At 55.6% G+C, this 19,900-nt stretch overlaps 1 protein-coding gene across 1 annotated transcript; it reads left to right on the top strand.

Annotated features, from left to right (window-relative positions):
- The first annotated feature begins 3,317 nt into the window (after nucleotides 1-3,317).
- Nucleotides 3,318-19,900, top strand: TTC38 (tetratricopeptide repeat domain 38). Its single transcript, XM_032973953.2, has 14 exons — nucleotides 3,318-3,694; nucleotides 9,884-9,961; nucleotides 10,702-10,783; nucleotides 11,712-11,889; nucleotides 12,062-12,232; nucleotides 13,063-13,138; nucleotides 13,623-13,742; nucleotides 14,338-14,397; nucleotides 14,563-14,601; nucleotides 15,657-15,738; nucleotides 15,995-16,157; nucleotides 16,695-16,851; nucleotides 17,408-17,481; nucleotides 18,615-19,900. The coding sequence occupies exons 1-14, from the start codon at nucleotides 3,665-3,667 to the stop codon at nucleotides 18,694-18,696; spliced, it is 1,392 nt and encodes a 463-aa protein (XP_032829844.2). The 5' UTR covers nucleotides 3,318-3,664; the 3' UTR covers nucleotides 18,697-19,900.

Below are 19,900 nucleotides of genomic sequence, written 5' to 3'. Positions count from 1 at the left end.
CCTTCTCTGTTGGAATCATACTTTTTTTTCTTTGGCAATACTATGGGGAGGGGGGAGGGGGGGTCTCTTGACATAGCTTCAGGGACCCAGCAATGTCATAATCCGGTGCTGGCCATTGACCCTCCACGCGTGGGCACCGCCCTTACAGATCTAGCGTGACACCAGGGGCACCACTATGGGGGAGGGCTATCTTATTTTTACTATTTAGTTAACAGTAAGCTATATATATTTTTTAGAGGCGACCTGGCCACAAATGATAGCTTAACTAAGTGGCTTATGAAATACTCTAAACCAGGGGTGGGGAACCTTTATTCTGCCAAGGGCCATTTGGATATTTATATAACATCATTCGCGGGCCATACGAAATTATCAACTTAAAAATTAGCCTGTTATATTTAGTCAAACATTTAATTAACTCGCCCCTACTGCGATGGCTGGAATTGCTTCTCTTTGGCGAGGCGTGTGATGATGTTAGCTGGTATTGATGATGTTGCTCCTCGCAACTGCTTTTCCAGGTTTGCTCCTAGATTTATTGAATTTCGAGTCCCGCCTGCGGTTGCCTTGGCAGGGCCAGAGACCAAATGATTTCGTGGGCCTTATATGGCCGGACGTTCCCCACCCCTAAGCTAAACCCATGTTTCTAAATATGGAGGGAAAAACCGGGGGGCTCGGAAAAAAATCCACACGACCACGGGGAGAGAGACACGCAAACTGCAAATGTGCAACAGGCGTCGGGGTCGGGATCGAACCAAAGTCCTCGTGTATACCAGGCGAGGTAGTTAACATCTCCTAGCCACCGGGTGGCAGCGTTATACGACGCATAGAGACCCAGCCGGCCACAAGCTTAAAATCAAGTTTGAAGTAAAAAAAGTAAAGAAATTAAATTAGGGTCTTTTTATTTAGATCGCGTCAATATAAATGTATCGTTAAACCCGCCACCACCCGACGCAGCGGATTAGTAAGGTTTGGCACGTAAAGAAAACATGCCAATTTGTGTTAGAGAGTAAACCGACAACATTTACAATTCGAGTACGATGTTTCGCCAATAATTACAACCAGCCTCATCAGGCGACAGCCAGATTTACGGTTCTTCTATTTGTGTACACCTTTTGCACAACGCAGAATGCGCTCGTTCTAATGCGCTTTCTGAGCAGTTTACGGCGAGATACTTTGGTGAGCTGGGCAGCTGAGCAGTACGATAAGTATGCGGAATGATACAGTAACGTGGCGAAGTACACTTAGTCACTGCGTGTGTGTGTGTAGTACTTGGTATCTCGCCCAAACTTTATCGCCACATTAGTCCTGGGAAAATAGTATTCGCTTAAAGCGTTTTTCGCTTTAACACGACGCATTTTCAGGAACGCGTCTAACGCATTCAATGAGGACTCGGCGCGTTGTGAAGCAGCGTTTCTTGCGTCATTGGGTCCGCAGTTGGGTTTCAGATGCTTCCGGTCCTCGCCTGTTTGCCTTGCACCGCCTGGTCTCCCACAATTTGCTCCGGGTTAGCTGCGGTGAGTTTCCAAGCCTGGACCAACTCACTCACGCGCTCATCATCGAACTGCGTACGACCCACATCGAGCGGAGAGGAAGGTGATGCCTGCCTGTAAAAGCACCTGGCAGTTCACCGGCACGGGTCTAAGCGAGGCCGGCCCGCTTGCTGATGAGACCACTGAACGTCGAAACCGGTCCCGAGTTTTGCCCGCGTTGAACGAATGCTGCTGAGATTACGCACTCCCAGGAGGAAGGCCGTGTGGCCGATGGGATGTGTACATATATATATTCAGCACACAGTTTGCCGAGGGTCACATCTGTAGAGGAAGGAAGAGACAGTGTTTTCGCGACCATTGTGGTTGTTACAGCGTGTTTCCATCAATGGCAAATCGGAGAATCATCGAACCGCGACTGTGGTGAAGCACAAATCATGAAACGCATCGTCGACGAGTGCGCCATTCATCCACACACCCCCCTTGGCTTCATCGCTGCAATCCACACAGCATCTACTTGCCGCCTTGGATTGATTGAAGGACCTTAAACATTCAACTACGACTGCGATACAACAAACTGCGGCTTACATGCCACACGAAAGAAGAAGCGTGGTGGGGGGGGGGGGGGCATGCCCCCCCCTCCCCATCACGTGGGCATCTGTGAAAAAGAGCTTCATAGTTAATCGAATTCCTCCAGGATAAACAAAGATTCTGATATGATTATAGGTAAGCATGCCCCCCCCCTCACACATAGGGGTTGGTTTGCCCCCCCTCACACATAGGGGTTGGTTTGCCCCCCCCTCACATTTAGGGGTTGTTTGCCCCCCCCGCCCCACATAGGGGTTGGTTTGCCCCCCCTCCCACACATAGGGGTTGGTTTGCCCCCCACACACATAGGGGTTGGTTTGCCCCCCCCACACACATAGGGGTTGGTTTGCCCCCCCCCACACACATAGGGGTTGGTTTGCCCCCCACACACATAGGGGTTGGTTTGCCCCCCCCCCACACACACATAGGGGTTGGTTTGCCCCCCCACACACACATAGGGGTTGGTTTTCCCCCCACACACATAGGAGTTGGTTTGCCCCCCCTCCACACACATAGGGGTTGGTTTGCCCCCCCCCCCCACACACACATAGGGGTTGGTTTGCCCCCCCCCCCACACACACATAGGGGTTGGTTTGCCTCCCCCCACACACACATAGGGGTTGGTTTTCCCCCCACACACATAGGGGTTGGTTTGCCCCCCCTCCACACACATAGGGGTTGGTTTGCCCCCCCCCACACACACATAGGGGTTGGTTTGCCCCCCCCCCCACACACACATAGGGGTTGGTTTGCCCCCCCCCACACACACATAGGGGTTGGTTTGCCCCCCCACACACATAGGGGTTGGTTTGCCCCCCCCCACACACATAGGGGTTGGTTTGCCCCCCCCACACACATAGGGGTTGGTTTGCCCCCCCCCCCACACACATAGGGGTTGGTTTTCCCCCCACACACATAGGGGTTGGTTTGCCCCCCCCCCACACACACAGGGGTTGGTTTGCCCCCCACACACATAGGGGTTGGTTTGCCCCCCCACACACACATATGGGTTGGTTTGCCCCCCACACACATAGGGGTTGGTTTGCCCCCCCACACACACATAGGGGTTGGTTTGCCCCCCCACACACACATAGGGGTTGGTTTGCAGCCCCCCCCCATACACGTCGCCCCCCCCCCCCCCCCACGTGGGGGCAGGGCTTAAGCATCGTGAGTGGAAGGAGCGGACTCTCCCGCAACCAATCGCGCGCGAGGGGCGGGGTCTTATTGCGCCTATAAATAGCCCCTCGCTGACGTCGGCGGCACATCGGGCTCCCTCCATCGCGGCAGTGAATTCCGCCCTGGCGCGCTCAGTGTGGCGGCGTAGGCTCTAGCGCTAGGTGGACACTCGCTCTCTTGTACTGCAGCTGTGTGGATTGTGTGGTCCGTGTGTACTGGAGGCCGTTGTGCACTGTGGAGTCTGGACTGTAGACTCCGTGGACTATAGACTCACTCCTGCGGTGGGTACGGTCGGCTCCGTAGATTGTAGCCCTTTGTGTAGTGGAGCCTGTGTGTGTGTGGACCTTAGACTGTGTGTAGGCTACAGCAGCAGCAGCGAGGACTGTGTAGCTGTGTGCGGATTGCGGGGCTCAACCATGGAGGTGGCTCAGCTTTGGGACTGCCAGGTGAGTTAATTGCGTGTGTGTGTGTAAGAGCGTGTGCGGTGTTAAGATTGTGTGTATGAGTATGCAGCGTGTGTGAGTGTATGTGTGTGCAGTGTGTATGCGTGTTGTGTAGTGTGTGTGTGTAGTGTGCTGTTACATCGTTACGTGGAGCGTACGACAAAGAGATTGGGGCCTTACCATCTGCCCCACCAAAAAAAACCCACGGAACATGCCTGGGTATTTTATGTCATCAAAGTCTCCACCTCCACTCCCCGTGAGTGGATGAGTTCCCATATCTGGGAAGCTGCGTGGAAGCCACGTGGCCCATCGCTCCATATGAAACTTCGGGTCTTCTGGGCCACATCCGTGCCCTCCCATCTCTCTGTTTGAGAATCGTGTGGAGCCTTTTAAAGGAACGTCTGCACTGGTTTGAAACATTTCGGCTATCTTGCCTACGATCCATCTCGGGTTCAACCAGGCTGCATTGTGTGAGGAGTTCACAAATCATTGAAAGGTCCGGACAAAGTTCCGTCATCGAGCTCTCTTGCGGCAGGCGAGGAGAGGCTTCCTTGGCTGGGACATGTAGTAGCCCGCATGGCCAGGCACCGCATGGCCAGGCACCGCATGGCCAGGCACCGCATGGCCAGGCACCGCATGGCCAGGCACCGCATGGCCAGGCACCGCATGGCCAGGCACCGCATGGCCAGGCACCGCATGGCCAGGCACCGCATGGCCAGGCACCGCATGGCCAGGCACCGCATGGCCAGGCACCGCATGGCCAGGCACCGCATGGCCAGGCACCGCATGGCCAGGCACCGCATGGCCAGGCACCGCATGGCCAGGCACCGCATGGCCAGGCACCGCATGGCCAGGCACCGCATGGCCAGGCACCGCATGGCCAAGGAGCTTCTGTCTGGCCGGATAGAGGGGGGCACGGGCTACAGAAGAGATGGACGGGTGCGATACAGGAGTCGGAATCAGAATATTTATATTGGGGGAATCCGATGAGCTATGAAGCTCCTTGTCGACTCGGAGCCGCGAGGAGGAATCACAAATAAGTAGAGCGGCAGCCAGGCGGTCCTTGTGTGCATAGGACAATTTCCCAAGCTCTGCGGTCCTCTACACATGATTGCTTTCAGCCAATTATGGCTGAAATATGGAGCACTCGGAGAAAACCCTCGCACATTGCGAGGGGGAAACGCCCTATCCCTTACGGATGGAAAAGATGGAGATTGGTTCGCATGTTTTGCTGTACCGCATTGCTTATGGCGAGACACGGTACGGGCACCGCGACGCCGGTGCTGGATTACCAGGCCACGTGCGTAGTCGCCACCACTGCCTAGCGCGGTGTTTTTCTTAATTGCCAGGACCCGCGAGCCACTGGTGGCTTTTTGTGTGGCCCCTGACGTGTAGCCCCCGACGATACACAACGTGTGACAACACCCCCCCCACCCCACATCATCGTTCTTGTCAATCAAACCCCCAATGGTTTCAAATGTGTGGCGGACCTCACACTGACGATGTCTTATCGGCAAAAGTGGCCCCCCGCAGGAATAATAATCGGGGTGCCACGGTGGCGAGATGTTAACTACCTCGCCCGGTATACACGAGGTCGTGGGTTCGATCCCGACCCTGACGCACGTATATTTGTAGTTTGCGTGTGTCTCTCCCCGTGGTCGTGTGGAGTATTTCTCCGGTTTTTCCTGCACATTTAGAAACATTCGTTTAAGAGTATTTGGCTGCTATAAATTTCATCATGATAAGCCACTAAGTTGAGCTATCATTTGTGGTGGCCAGGTCGCTTCTACATAGCTCAGTGGGCCTTACCTTGTAACAAAAAAAACTAACTACTCTTTGGTTCTATTCGGTAAAGTCACGTAGGTAATAAAATAAAACAATAAAAATAAAAATCACGACGTTTCGGCCACAACACAAGTGGCCTTCTTCAGGTGAAGGGACCGGACGATCCATCTCTCGAAAGTCCAGTCCCTTCACCTGATGAAGGCCACTTGTGTTGTGGCCGAAACGTCGTGATTTTTATTTTTATTATTTTATTTTTTTACCTACGTGACTTTACCGAATAGAACCAAACAGTATGGATCCTTGCAGTCACGAAAGCTTCAAATCTAGAAAAAAAAACTAAGTTTTAATAAGTGAAGAAAGCTGGCCCCTAGCTGGATTTGCGTTAGGGCTGTGGAGTAAAAAAGCACGCTGGTGCCTGCTCCAGGCACATTCCGCTTGGCTCTTTGAGCACCACTCGCACTGTCGCCCCTGGCAACGAGAAGCCAAGGGGTGAAACGATCGCTCGCCGAACTTTGTACAAAAGCAGAGATCCCCCGTGTAGCCTTAAGACCGTTGGGGCAAGTGCCGTTAGGGAGCAGCACCTATGAAGGCCGGCACGGTACACGATGTGATGGGTGGTGGTGAGCGCTCTGTGCTAATGTAGCGTGTTGTCCGGAAGCACACGTTGATTACAACACCCCAACAGGGCTAACCGCATAAACGTACACTGGTTCTACATCGAGGTGATGACTACACGGTTAACTAGACCACAATGGGGTAACTACATAACCGGGTCGGTCAGTAACGCACTGCCTGACCCACGATTCCGAGCGTAACATCGAAGACCCCGATGATCGAAGAGACGTAGCACCAACGGTTTCCACTCCAACAGAGAGCCCAGAATCCTCTCGGCACTGCCCCTTTATGCTCCTGAGCGTGGCCTGGCTCCGCCCTCGGCCACGCCCCCTTCTAGATCCTTCTAGAAGGCTCTGGGCCATATCACGTGTCCCTCGAGCCCCCTTTTGGGGGCCCCCTTGCTACCCGGCCCCGGTCACGTGCCCTCTCGAGTTCACACAGAGTATCACGTTCTCACTTGCTCTCTCTCCGACCCTCACCAGAACTATGCCCCCTAGGGCCCGCTTCCATGCCGTATCCACTCTGGTGCCAGAGAGAGACTCAGGACGTGCAGCTACTGTCACTAAACACCATAGTGACTCCATCGTATAAGTCACTACACCAAGAACCCCGGGGACCCGAGTTCGTTTGCCGCTCACGGCCAACACCAGTGACGATCATCTGAACCGGTCATGGGCCTCGCCTAGGTCGAGTCGGCCTCAAATGAGTACCTGGTGCGGTGTTGAAACATCGCCACTCGGGAGACAAAGGCGGCCGGGTGTGGTGCTGGCCACCCACCCCCATCGTGTGCCGTTTCGGCCTTCAGAGGTGCTCGCTAACAGCACTTGCCCCTACAGTATTTTAAGGCTATACAGGGGATCTTTGTATTTGCACACTCCAGTGCTTAGCATGTGGAACAACAAACTAAATACATGCATGCTCATGTTCTCTTTGTGCAGTGCCACTAATGCACACAGTGGGTGCATTTCACAGACCATAGTCAAATGCAGCTGTGTTCACTTTAAAGGAAAATTGTTGTGCACAGGCATTTGGTATGCACCCAGCACACAGCGATTCAGGAGAAACCGGTCACCTGACACTCACCAAACCACCAGTGTCATCGTTCAGGGGCCGTCCATAAATGACTGGACGATTTTTGACCCCCCCCACCAACCCCTTGTCACACGGCGTCACAAAAAGTTAGACCGCCCCCCTCAAATATGACGTCACAAAGCTCTGCCACTCCCCCCCCAAAACAATATTTCCATTTAAAAAATAAAACATGCTTCAAATCATATTCTTAGCTCTTTCGGTAAAGTCACGTGACTTTACCGAAAGAGCTAAGAATATGAATTACTGCAGTCACGAAAGCTTTAAATCAAAATTTAAATGCTTCAAATCGCTTTAAACTATTGTCATTGTAGTGCGTATTTAATGTGGCGCTGCACTCTGATGTTGTAGGAGTGTTGTCATAACAATTCTATATTTATTTAAAGTTGCGCATTTTGATGTGACGTCACATTTATGAAATCGCCACCCCCCCCCCTCGTCACACATCGTCACAAATGTCTGACTCCGCCCAGGTGCGTGACGTCATTTATGGACGGCCCCTCAGACACACGCCCGATGGACGCCGAGTAGAAAACCTCTCTCTCTCTCGCACCGATGTTTTTCTGTTCAACTTCGTTTGCACCCCACGTAGCCGACCGTGTTCGTAATCGGTGGTGCGGTGGGAGACGGAAGAAATTACTTTTCGTGCTCACTGGATAATTGCGACGTTTGCGCAATCCTACGCGGGCTGAATTTTTCTGCGGAGTTTGTTTTATGGTCTCGGATTCGGGGGTGGTGGGGGGGGCGGTGGTGGTGGTGGTTGAGGGTTTCGTTGTGGTCAAGGTTTTCGTGAAAGGAGTGTTGTGCAACGCTCGTAAATGCCGGAGTGCGCGCAAGCAGAAGCGCTGTGCCCGTAGATTTCCCAGTGTGAGCGGGGTTCTCGCTGTCAAAGAGCACAAACCATCATCGCGTGAATCCCGGTCATCCTTGCAGCGGCGGCGGCGGCGGCTTTTCGCTAGCCATCGGACAAAGACGGTCGCCGCATGGCGCACTTTCAGACGCGCTTCTGCGCACCTTGTGGAACGCTCTTTCCTAGCGATAATAGGAATTGACTGGAGACTATGCACTTTTAAATCTGGACAGAAAACTAATTTCTTTAGAACAGCTTTTTTGTGTTTAGTTTGTCCTTCTCCGCGCCTCCGTTTTAAAGCACGGTTGTCTACGTGCGGTGCGGAAAGAAGTCCAACATGCAGCCAGTCGATTGTGTCGGTCACCGTGCGAGTCAGCGGGGGAGTTCTCACCGTGCGAGTCGGCGCGGTTCTCACCGTGCGAGTCGGCGGGGATTCTCACTGTGCGAGTCGGCGGGGTTCTCACTGTGCGAGTCGGCGGGGTTCTCACCGTGCGAGTCGGCGGGGTTCTCACCGTGCGAGTCGGCGGGGTTCTCACCGTGCGAGTCGGCGGGGTTCTCACCGTGCGAGTCGGCGGGGTTCTCACTGTGCGAGTCGGCGGGGTTCTCACCGTGCGAGTCGGCGGGGTTCTCACCGTGCGAGTCGGCGGGGTTCTCACCGGCGGGGTTCTCACCGGCGGGGTTCTCACCGTGCGAGTCGGCGGGGTTCTCACTGTGCGAGTCGGCGGGGTTCTCACCGTGCGAGTCGGCGGGGTTCTCACTGTGCGAGTCGGCGGGGTTCTCACTGTGCGAGTCGGCGGGGTTCTCACCGTGCGAGTCGGCGGGGTTCTCACCGGCGGGGTTCTCACCGGCGGGGTTCTCACCGGCGGGGTTATCACCGGCGGGGTACTCACCGGCGGGGTTCTCACCGTGCGAGTCGGCGGGGTTCTCACCGTGCGAGTCGGCGGGGTTCTCACCGTGCGAGTCGGCGGGGTTCTCACTGTGCGAGTCGGCGGGGTTCTCACCGTGCGAGTCGGCGGGGTTCTCACCGTGCGAGTCGGCGGGGTTCTCACCGTGCGAGTCGGCGGGGTTCTCACCGTGCGAGTCGGCGGGGTTCTCACCGGCGGGGTTCTCACCGGCGGGGTTCTCACCGTGCGAGTCGGCGGGGTTCTCACTGTGCGAGTCGGCGGGGTTCTCACCGTGCGAGTCGGCGGGGTTCTCACTGTGCGAGTCGGCGGGGTTCTCACCGTGCGAGTCGGCGGGGTTCTCACCGGCGGGGTTCTCACCGGCGGGGTTCTCACCGTGCGAGTCGGCGGGGTTCTCACCGTGCGAGTCGGCGGGGTTCTCACTGTGCGAGTCGGCGGGGTTCTCACCGTGCGAGTCGGCGGGGTTCTCACCGTGCGAGTCGGCGGGGTTCTCACCGGCGGGGTTCTCACCGGCGGGGTTCTCACCGGCGGGGTTCTCACCGGCGGGGTTCTCACCGTGCGAGTCGGCGGGGTTCTCACCGTGCGAGTCGGCGGGGTTCTCACCGGCGGGGTTCTCACCGGCGGGGTTCTCACCGGCGGGGTTCTCACCGTGCGAGTCGGCGGGGTTCTCACCGTGCGAGTCGGCGGGGTTCTCACCGTGCGAGTCGGCGGGGTTCTCACCGGCGGGGTTCTCACCGTGCGAGTCGGCGGGGTTCTCACCGGCGGGGTTCTCACCGGCGGGGTTCTCACCGGCGGGGTTCTCACCGGCGGGGTCCTCACCGTGCGAGTCGGTGGGGTTCTCACCGGCGGGGTCCTCACCGTGCGAGTCGGCGGGGTTCTCACCGGCGGGGTCTCACCGTGCGAGTCGGCGGGGTTCTCACCGTGTGAGCGGCTCTTGTCGTCCACATCCAGGCGTGGAAAGCCGACGGGCTTCCGCTCGCCACGACGAGCAACGAGGCGTGCAAGATGTATGACGCGGCCCTCCAGCAGGTGAGTCGCTCGCACGCACCCACCCCCCTACTCCCTCTCCTGCCCGACGTCGCACTCTGTTCAACGCGACCCCACCCCCCTCGGTACAAAACGCTGATCGCAGAACGGAGATGAGAGGAGCGGGCGGGGGGGGGGGGAATGAAACTCTGCAGACAGCAAGCATCCCTATCTCGGGACTGCAGGTGCCCCCCAACGGAGGGTTGGCGGGGCGGGGGGGGGGGATTTGGGCTCGCTGCCCCACCCAGGTGGGGACCACGTGCTAGGGGGGGGGGGCGGAGGGGGACATGAAGGTTCATATGGGGAGGTGGAAGGGTTAAGATAACCAACATACTGGGGGAAGGAAAGAGACGGGGAGGAGAGAACCAGGGTGGGGCGGGAGGCGCCAACGTCACCCTCGTAGGCCCGTCGTCTCAATCACGACTCGGCTCGACCGGGCCCGCGTTCCATCCTCGCTCGCGGCCAATCACAGTGGTCGAGAGGGGGGGAGGCAAAAATGGCAGCCAGGCGTGGTGCTGGCCACCCACCCACCCCCTAGCGTGTTGTGCGGGCATTAAAAGTTAGCCGCTTGCAGCACTCGCCCGAACGTATCCTGTTGAAGGGGCTGTGCGGCCGATGTTTGTCTTTGGTGCACCATCGGTTGCGTACCGCGAGTGTCCTCGGCGTGTGTTCTCACCGCACGGTGCTTGTGTGCGTTTGCCTTCATGCTGTGCCGCACGTGCGCTGCGCTGTGCGGTGCGCAGTACATGGGCTGGTTCAACGACGCCTCGCTGGGCGGTCTCGAGGGGACGATGTCCAGGCTCGTGTTCGCCGACCCGGACTTCGGTGCGTCTTCTGCGTCGTCTTGTCGCACGGCTGCTGATGTAGACTGCAGGGCAACAAGTAAAACATGTTCACGTTCAGGTGGTCAACCCAGCGGACAACCGCGTCGGGAGCAGTGGCGTGTGTGGCTGCGATGTCTCCCTTCGTTTTGCGTTGTTCTGCGTTGAACGATCCGTTCCAGATGACCACACTGGAGGGTTTTACATTTTCCATTTGTGCAATGTTAGTCGATGAGCATTGTTATTCTATGGGCAATGTTAGTCTATGGGCAATGTGAGTCTGAGCAATGATCTTCGTCTTTCGAACGGCTGATGATGATGCAGAGCAACACCTACAATTTCACATTCATGTGGGAAAGGCAGCAGAAAATCGCGCGAGGAACAGCGGAGTGTATCGACGTGATGTCTCCCTTGGGATTTGTTGTTATACGTTGTTTCGGTCTGTTCTGGATGACCACAGTCGCACGCTACTGGAGCTTTTCATGGGTTAGGTCTCGTATTTATAAAAGTCGTTAAACCCGTCACCACCCGACACAGCCAATTAGTAAGGATTGTCACGTAAACAAAACATGACGATTCGTTACTTGTTCAGCACACCGGTGTGTTGGAAAGTGAACCCACAACATTTGCAATTCAGGTACCGTGACGTTTTGTCGGGAATCGCAACCAGCCTCGTCAGGAGACTGCAGGTTTGTGCAGAATTCCTCCTGTATTTTGGGCAAGTCCGATCTGAACAGCTTGTGAATGCGGTGCGTATACGCACGCACGTATGTTTAACGTATTTCGCGTCGTACGTAGCCAACCGTGCTAATCGGAGGTGCGCGCGATGCTCTGTCATGGTGTGGCCTTTCGTCGTGGATGCGATGCCCCGTGGTGTGGTTATTAACGGTGTCCATGTGGCGTGGGGGCGGCCATGGTGTGGTTACTGACAGTGATGGGAGGGGTTCTGGTGAGCGGCCTGGAGCTGATGGGAACGGGGAAGGCGCTCGCCGACCCGGGGCTGCGCGGGAACCTGGAGCGGCTGGCGTCGCTGGTGGCTCGGCAGGCTGGCGACAAGCTCAGCGAGAGGGAGCGGGAGCACGCGCGCGCCATCCAGCTGTTCGGAGACGGGTGACCGCTCGCTCGCTCGCTCGCTCGCTCGCACGCAGACATGCACGCACGCTGCCCTTGGTGCCCCGCGCCACGCAACTCCACCGCGTGACACGCGCGTCGCTACGGTTACACACATGGCAAGAGACATGGAGACGCCCGCTCACGCCGCTGCTGCTGCTGCTGCTTGCAGGCGCATGTGGGAGGCGTGCCTGGCGTGGGAGCGCATCCTGCACGCTCACCCCAAGGACCTGCTTGCCCTCAAGTTCACGCACGACGCGTACTTCTACTTGGGCAAACGCGAGCAGATGATGGACTCCATCAGCCGCGTGCTGCCCTCCAACGTCGGCTCGCGGCACTACGGGTGACTCGCCGCTGTCCGCTTGGGCGCATCGCGCGTGTTCAGGCGCGCTTCTGCGGCCTTCTGGAGCGATCTTTCATCCGATATTAGGAAGCCGCTGGAGCTACGCACTTTTAAATCTAAATTGAAAACTAATTTATTTTCGAACTGCTGTTTATGTTTAGTTTTTTTTGTCCTTCTCCCCCCCCCCCCCCCGCGCCTCTGATTATCACGGTTCACAATGTATGGTGTGAAAGACGTTCAACATACATACAATTACGACTATCCAGGGCCGCTCCTGCGCCACCAAATGTCCCTTTTGGCCCACGCAATTTCACTCTCGTTTGCAGTATCCCAGTAAACATTGCTAACGCTGGCCCACTATTGGCATGTGGTTAAATTACACTATTTTTGCTTTTTTTTTTTTACCAGGTAAGGCCCACTGAGCGCTATGTAGCTCTTTTTCAGAAGCGACCTGGCCACAAATGATAGCACAACGAAGTGGCTCATAATTAGGAAAATGTATTGCAGCCAAAATGCTCTAAACGCACGTTGATTCTTAATGTGCGAGGGGAAAAACCAGAGGGCCCGGAGAAAAATCCACGCGACCACGGGGAGAACATGCAAACTCCAAATATACAGCAGGCGTCGGGGTCAAATGTGAACCCACGGCCTCATGCATACCAGGCGAGGGAGTTAACATCTCGCCACCGTGGCACCCACTGTTTTGTCGAATATCATTTATTTAAAAAAAATAACCACAACTTTTTCTTTTTTGGATGGGGGGGGCGGCGGTGGAAATTCTTCTGTATGTATTAATCAACATTTTCGCACCGTGTGGATTATTCCAACAGACATCTGCTGGCAATGCACGCGTTTGGTTTGGAGGAAAACAATCTGTTTGATCTGGCAGAGAAGGCGGCCAAACAGGTAAGAATGCCCCGAAATAATGTGACCAAGGATGAGGTCTGGACTGGTCATTGTCATCCTTTCCACCACCCATTAACAGTCTGAATATTGAGGTCACCGTGATTGGTTGGCAGCGACTCTGTTTGGGCGGGTGAGCGTCTGGGTGGCTGATGTATTTAGATAATTTTTTGCTGCTATTAATCCCCACGTGATAAGGCGACTTTGTCGAGCTTAATTTTTGCGGGCCAGGTTGCTTCTGAAAAAGAAGCTCGTAGCTCGGTGGCTTTACCTGGTAAGATACTGAAAACTCATTTATTTAGACCTGCTTTTTGTGATTAGTTTGTCATCCTTCCCCCGCACCTCTGATTAGCGCGGTTGGCTAAAAAAGTGCGTAAAAAGTTGAACATACATACGACGTTAAACTGAACGCTTAGCCTTAATGTGGTCTCTAACCATGGCTATGCGACCTCTGGACCCTGACTGCACTGCGTGTGGTTGAGGGCAGGCCCTGCAGATGAACGAGCGCGACGGTTGGGCCACGCACGCCTTGGCTCACGTCTACGAGATGACAGCCGCACCTGCCAAGGGGAGAGCGCTGATGTCTCAGACCGAAAACAATTGGGAGGTACGTTGAGCATCGTCCACGTAGAACAAAGACAAAGATCCCCCGTATGGCCTTTACCAACTGTTGGGACAAGTGTTCTTGGCGAGCACAGCGCACGAGGGGAGGGGGGGTGGTGGCCGGCACCACGCCTGGCCGATGTCTCTCCAGTTGTTTAGACACAACACCAGCTACTCATTTGTAAATATGTATGCAACGTGCTTAGGTGTCAGTCTTGCCCATGAGGGCAACCTCTATTGACTTTCCCCCCAGTGTGCGCCAGCCTGGATAAATAAGAGATGCCGCTTGATGAAAACCTCGTGTCACCACGGATGCGGCCCGCTAGGCCCCAGCGTTCTTTAATTGCAAGGCCTCGCGGGTCACTGGCAGGCCCCTGGTGGCCTTTTTAGTGTGCCTCCCCCCCACTCCCCCCCCCACCCCCGACAGTACAAAAGTGTGAAATCATCATCAACATCTTGCTGCTGTAAAACCCCCCAACGGTTCCAAATGTGTGTGGCGGGCCCTCACCACTGACGATGTCTCGTCGGCGAAAGTGTCCCACCCCCCGCCCCACCTCTCTCTCTCTCTCTCGCGCGCTCTCATTCTCTGTGCGTTGCAGGTGTGCGACATGCTGGCTTGCCACAACTACTGGCACTGGGCCCTCTACTGCCTGGAAAAGGTAACGACGCCCCCCCGTGGACGAAAACCACGCGGTCGGAACGCCGGGGGCCGCGGATTTGGCGAGCGCGGCGTCGTCTGCCGCTCACGTCGCTGCGCGGCACTCGCGACGGCTTTCCCTGCGGTGGCTGTTGTGGCTGACGGTGTTCTTGCGCTTGATTTTCAGGGGGAATATGAAGAATCCCTGGCAATTTACGACACCAAGGTAATGCGCGCGTGAGCCCAGCGCCGTGTGAGCCCAGCGCCGTGTGAGCGTGTGTGTGCTGCAGGAAATGCGCGCGTGTGTGTCTTGTACCTCTTTCGTATCAAGCGTAGCCAGCCATGCTAATCGGGGGTCCGGTGGGAGGGGAAGGACAACAAAAACTAAACTCAAAAAGCAAGTGGATACTTAACGTGTACTTGCCTTGGCAGGCTATGGGTAAATATGATAATGAGCAAACGGGCAAGGATTAACATATGATTTGGGCCATCCACACAAGTGTGGCCCAGTGGGTGACAAATGTTGAGATGACGTATCTATGAATGTTGAACTGTACATAGCCAACCGTGCTCACCGGAGGTGCGGAGGAAAGGTAAAAAAAAGTCAACACAAAAAGCAGTTCTAAAGAAATTAGTTTTCAATCTAGATGTAAAAGTGCACAGCTCCAGTGGCTTCCTAATATCGGAAGGAAGAGCGTTCCAGACGGCCGCAGAAGCGCATCTGAAAGAGCGCGATGGCGGTGACCGCCGTCTTTGATGTTTATCCAAAAGCTGCTGCTGTTGCGAGGACGACCGGAGTTTAAAAGCTGTTTACACGTCACTCGGCGTCACTGTTTGTCTTTCTTCCCTGAAAGCTCGCCTGTTTTCCCTCGCTTTACTCCACCTGCCCTTACCCCATCACTAACTCCATCCCTCTTCACAACATCCCTACCCCATTCATCGCACCCTCTCACTCGCACCCACCCATCATTAACCACTTCATTGTCACCATCATCGTCCATCGTCCTACCCATCGTGCACTACCATCCTTCTTATCAACTCGCCTCGTCACACCGTTTCAATGTGAAATCGCTAATTCCGTGTTCGGCGCCTTGGTTAAATTTAAGGCGAGATGAGAAAGATGCGCGTCAACGTGCGAGTCCTGGCGACGTGACGTTGGGTGAATGTGGATGCTGCGATTTCTTTGTTTTAAAGTTGATGTTTAGTTTAGCGGCCGTGGAACTTTCACGGCGAGAGGCCTTGGTTTGATGATTGGCGCGCTGGGCGCCGTGCCCGCGCAAGGTGTACCCCCGGCTCAAGGAATCTGGCGGAATGCTGGACGTGGTGGACGCCTGCTCGATGCTCTACCGCCTCGCACTAGAGGGTGAGCGATGGGCGAGCGGTGTATCGAGTGAGTGCTGTGTTTGTTGTGCTGTGCGCATTTGCGTTTCACCACTCCGAGCCTGACTCCTGAGACCGCTTGACCACGCATCACGGGATAGAGGGGGTGCGGGGCATGGGGCGGCACCACGTGCATAACTCGTTCCGCGTTCTCTCCGTAACGTGCTCCGATGCGCGTAACGCTCGCCGCCCCTAACGACGCCGTGGGGGGGGTCCGGCGTCCCTCGTCTCCGCCGCAGGCGTCGCCGTCGGAGAGCGCTGGAAGGAGCTCGCGAGGGCCACCCGCTCCCACGTGGGGGACCACACCCTGGTCTTCAACGACCTCCACCTGCTCATGTCCACCCTGGGAGCGCAGGAGGAGTCGCTCACGAAACAGCTGACGTCCGCCATGGAGGAGCGGAGGTCTGCGCACCCCCCCCCCCCCACGCACAGCCGCCTGCTAAGCGAGATGAAACAAAATACATTTACAGTGGCAAAAAGTCGGCTCTGACAAATTGCTTGAAAAATAATTAATTGTTATCCCACCCCCTCCTCAACCACCCCCCCCCCCGCGTGTTTATTTAAAATAAATTTCAGCCAACCCTTAAATATTGACGCGCTGGTGCGCGGCCTGTAACGCCAGGCAGTGCATCTGTCGTTCGACTCCACCAAGCGTCAAAAATTGCGAATGGAAGGAAAATGTAACTAAATAAATAAATAACAAAAATCCTAACCCGTTCGTGCCGATTATTGCGCTCGTGCGTCGAATACAAGTGCAAGCAAGGTGAAGAATCGACACCTTCGCGTTCATCACGTTGTGTTGGGCGGCGCTCGACGCTGTTGCTGCTGCTGTTGCGTGCGTGCGTGTGCGTGCTTGCGCGTGTGTGTGTGTGTTTGCGTGCGTGTGTTTGCGTGTGTGCGTACCCGCACGTGGATTTCTGTGCGCCGCTTGTCCGACAGGGGCGACGTGCTCGACCAGGACCGCGTCGCCAGGCGCGTGGGGGTGGACCTGTGCCGCGCCCACGTGGCGTTTGACGCGGGGAATTACGGTGAATGCGTCGAGCTCCTTCAGCAAGTGCGCTACGACATCCCCTGCATGGGGGGTAGCAACGCGCAGGTGCAGGAACCGCTCCTCGCTCGAGTGCGCACTGAGAATCACTTCGCTCTCGCCCGTGAAAACATTCCAGCTGCAATGCCTCTGATGTGCTGTTTGTATCCATCCCGATGAGCAGTACCCACAATGCTCTGCTCCGATGCTCTGCGTTTTATGGACATGTGTGTGTGTGTGTATGTGGGGAGCAGTAGTGTAGCGGTTGGCACGGCTGCGCTACGAACCAGCGACCTGAATTTGATTTCTGCTCAAGGCCAACACCAGTGGCGATTATCTAAACCAGACCTGGGCGTCCCCTAGGTCGACTCGGCCCCAACTGAGTATCTGTTGCGGTGTGTAAACATTGCCACTGGGGAGACGAAGGCGGTCGGGCTTGGTGCTGGCCACCCACCCCCTCGTGTGCCGTTCTGGCCTTAATAGGTGCTCGCTTACAGCACTTGCCCCAGCAGTCTCTTAAGGCTATACGAGAGATCTTTGTTTTTATATGTATGTTGAACTTACTTCACACCGTGCGTAGCCAATTGTAGCATGTGCTCTGATGTGCGCGTGTGTGTGTTGGCAGAGGGACGTCTTCAATTTGCTGCTGATTCACTCGGCCATTCTCTCTCCGGACCCGGAGCACAAACGGCTGGCAAGGTTGGTTTTCCTCCTTACCATTCCAGAGCTCTTTCTACTACCGGCGTGCATTCCTCGCCCCCGCGTGCGCGTGTGTGTTGTGTGCGATGTGGCCGTGTTATGTACCGAGCCGTTAAAGTGCAACGCGCCAAGTTTTAAGATGCTCCGTGCTGTTGTGGTGAAATGTTGTGGTGAAATGTGGTTCAGGCCTGAATAGATACGAGTCTGTTCAACTAACGTGTCGGTCCATTATCCCGTCGGCTCTGGTGACCAGCGTTTCCCCCGATGCGTTTTGTTCTGGCAGCAACCCCTGGACTGCTTTCTTCAGCTTTCGGGAGCGTGCTTGTCCGCTGTATAAAATCCAAGACTTGCGTCGCAAAGAAGGCGGCATCGCAGCTCGCACTCGGGAATTAAGACGTTGCCATGGGCGGGGCCGCGATGCGTGTGGAGGGTAGAGGACGGGGGGGGGGGGGCATTGGCCTCGCATTCGGAGGTCGTCGATGAGAGATGAGAGAGGGGAAGACCTCCTGAAGCCAGACGTGTGCGCGGGTGTTTTAAGAGCGGAGCCCGTGGAGGTGAAGCGTTGACATTGCGACGGTTGCAGGCTCGAGCAAGGGGGAAGGAAACGACGGCGAGTTTCAGCGGCCTGCCCTGCCAACTCGACCCGGATTTCTGATCATGCAAGCACTTGTGGTCATTATTTAGCGCATTATTTATTTATTATTATGATTATTGTTGTGAGTGTGCTTTGTTTAGCCAGGAAAGTCCTCGCCGAGTCTTGAGACTCTCGACTCAACAGGAGGGTCCTCCACCTCTTCGGCAACCGCACAGGAATTTTCCTCCAGGACCAAAGAGCGTCTATAAGGAAACGGCGTTGTAAAAGGCAGCGGTGTAATCTTTCAACTTTTTTGGCAAATTTGGACCGTGGCGCCGGCACGCGATGGCCACCTCCGCTTCGAATGACACCGCGGGGAGCTTTAACGCTGTGACTGCCGGTTGCTCCGGTCTCTTGCGCTGTGCACGGGGCTGCGCCTCGTACCGCGATGCGCGCCGTGTACAGTCCATTGTGCTGCTGACAGCAGCGGGAGCAGCGGCGGTGTGTGATGTGCAGCGCCGTGATTGTGCCACCGTCGGTGTCTCGCGCGTCATTGCAGGAGTCTCCTGGCGGAGAGGGACGCCGTGAAGCCGGGATCGTGCATGACGCAGCGGCTGCTTCGGGCCGTGCATTCCCCCTGATCAACGACGACTCAAAGGGTGCACGGCGCTGACGCCGTTCGTGGACCCCTTCCCCGGCGCCACCCTCGTACGAGACGCTCTTTCCTGCTCGCGCGCACGCACAACACTTGACGCGGAATTTCCACGCGGCAGCACTCGCAGATTGGCGCAGACCCCCCCCCCCCCATTCCCCAAGTGAGACGATAAGAACGACCGATCCAAGTTTTTCCCATAGCTCTCTCCAACACTCAAGGCTCCGCTGACACACGATGTACATTTATCACACCGCTTCCAAGACGCCTTGAGCGGCCCCGTATTCTTAGCCACAGCTCGGCTCGGGCTTTGCTCTGGCTCCAGTGCGCCGGCACGAAGCCATGATCCCAGCCACGGTCTGGATTTTCCATGAGCCCGAGCCGAGCCACTCCTGCGTCTTTGGAAGCAACCGATGGGCTCGAGACTGAACTGAGCTGAGCTGCGTCGGAGGCCCAACCAGAGGTGGAGCCGTGGCTAAGAACATGGCCCATGTGACTTTTGTGATATCTTCTGCGTTTCTAAAGTGGTCTGATCTGTTAGGTGGAACGTTCCTCTCGCCTACGTTTAAAATCCGATGCCACCCTCCCCGCCCGAACAAACCCATGATGCAACATCCGTCATGGAGATGAGATGGGTGGCAGTGGCACTACCCAAGACGGTGATTGCACGGCATGCACCAGAGAAACCAAACTGGTGGCCGGTCGGGAGGAGTTGAGATTTTGTGCTCCCATCTAATACAAGGGTTTTCGCGGTGGCTTGTAATCCGAGCTGCGCTTTGAGCGTCTCTTCCCGCAAGCTTTTGCCACGCGCTACTTCGGGCGTCATGGCTCCTGCAGGTGTATGCAGTGGCGAGTGGCGGCAGCTTGAGTGAAGTTGGAATTCTCAACCCTGGCAAAACCACTCTGGAATAACGAGCGGCTGCCAAAACTTACAAAAAAAGTCACTTGGGTTTTTGTGGTCGCGTTTGAGGCTTACGGAACCAAACGAAAACACTTATGAAAAGCGTACGAATATACGTTATCACAGAGCAAATATAAATGATTCGCATCATGATTTTTCTCGCTCTAATTTTACAATAATATATTTTTGAAAGTGTTTTTAACATATATAATGTACTTAACATCTGAAGCAATTTTACATAAAAGGAAATCAAATAAAAAAAATGCGCGTGATTTATGTCACCTCTACTCAA

Source organism: Petromyzon marinus, chromosome 52 (assembly GCF_048934315.1).
Source record: "Petromyzon marinus isolate PM22_M1 ecotype Great Lakes invasive population chromosome 52, UKy_Petmar_22M1.pri1.0, whole genome shotgun sequence".
NCBI classification, from domain to species: Eukaryota; Metazoa; Chordata; class Hyperoartia; order Petromyzontiformes; family Petromyzontidae; genus Petromyzon; species Petromyzon marinus.
This window is presented reverse-complemented; position numbering and strand designations above follow the sequence as displayed.

What these genes read in the sequence shown, in the direction of transcription:
- TTC38 (XM_032973953.2), top strand. Translation starts at nt 3,665, where the DNA reads ATGGAGGTGGCTCAGCTTTGGGACTGCCAG. An exon ending in TGGCAATTTACGACACCAAG is followed by an intron (nt 14,602 to 15,656) that starts GTAATGCGCGCG and finishes TGCCCGCGCAAG; the next exon opens with GTGTACCCCCGGCTCAAGGA. An exon ending in TCCGCCATGGAGGAGCGGAG is followed by an intron (nt 16,158 to 16,694) that starts GTCTGCGCACCC and finishes CTTGTCCGACAG; the next exon opens with GGGCGACGTGCTCGACCAGG.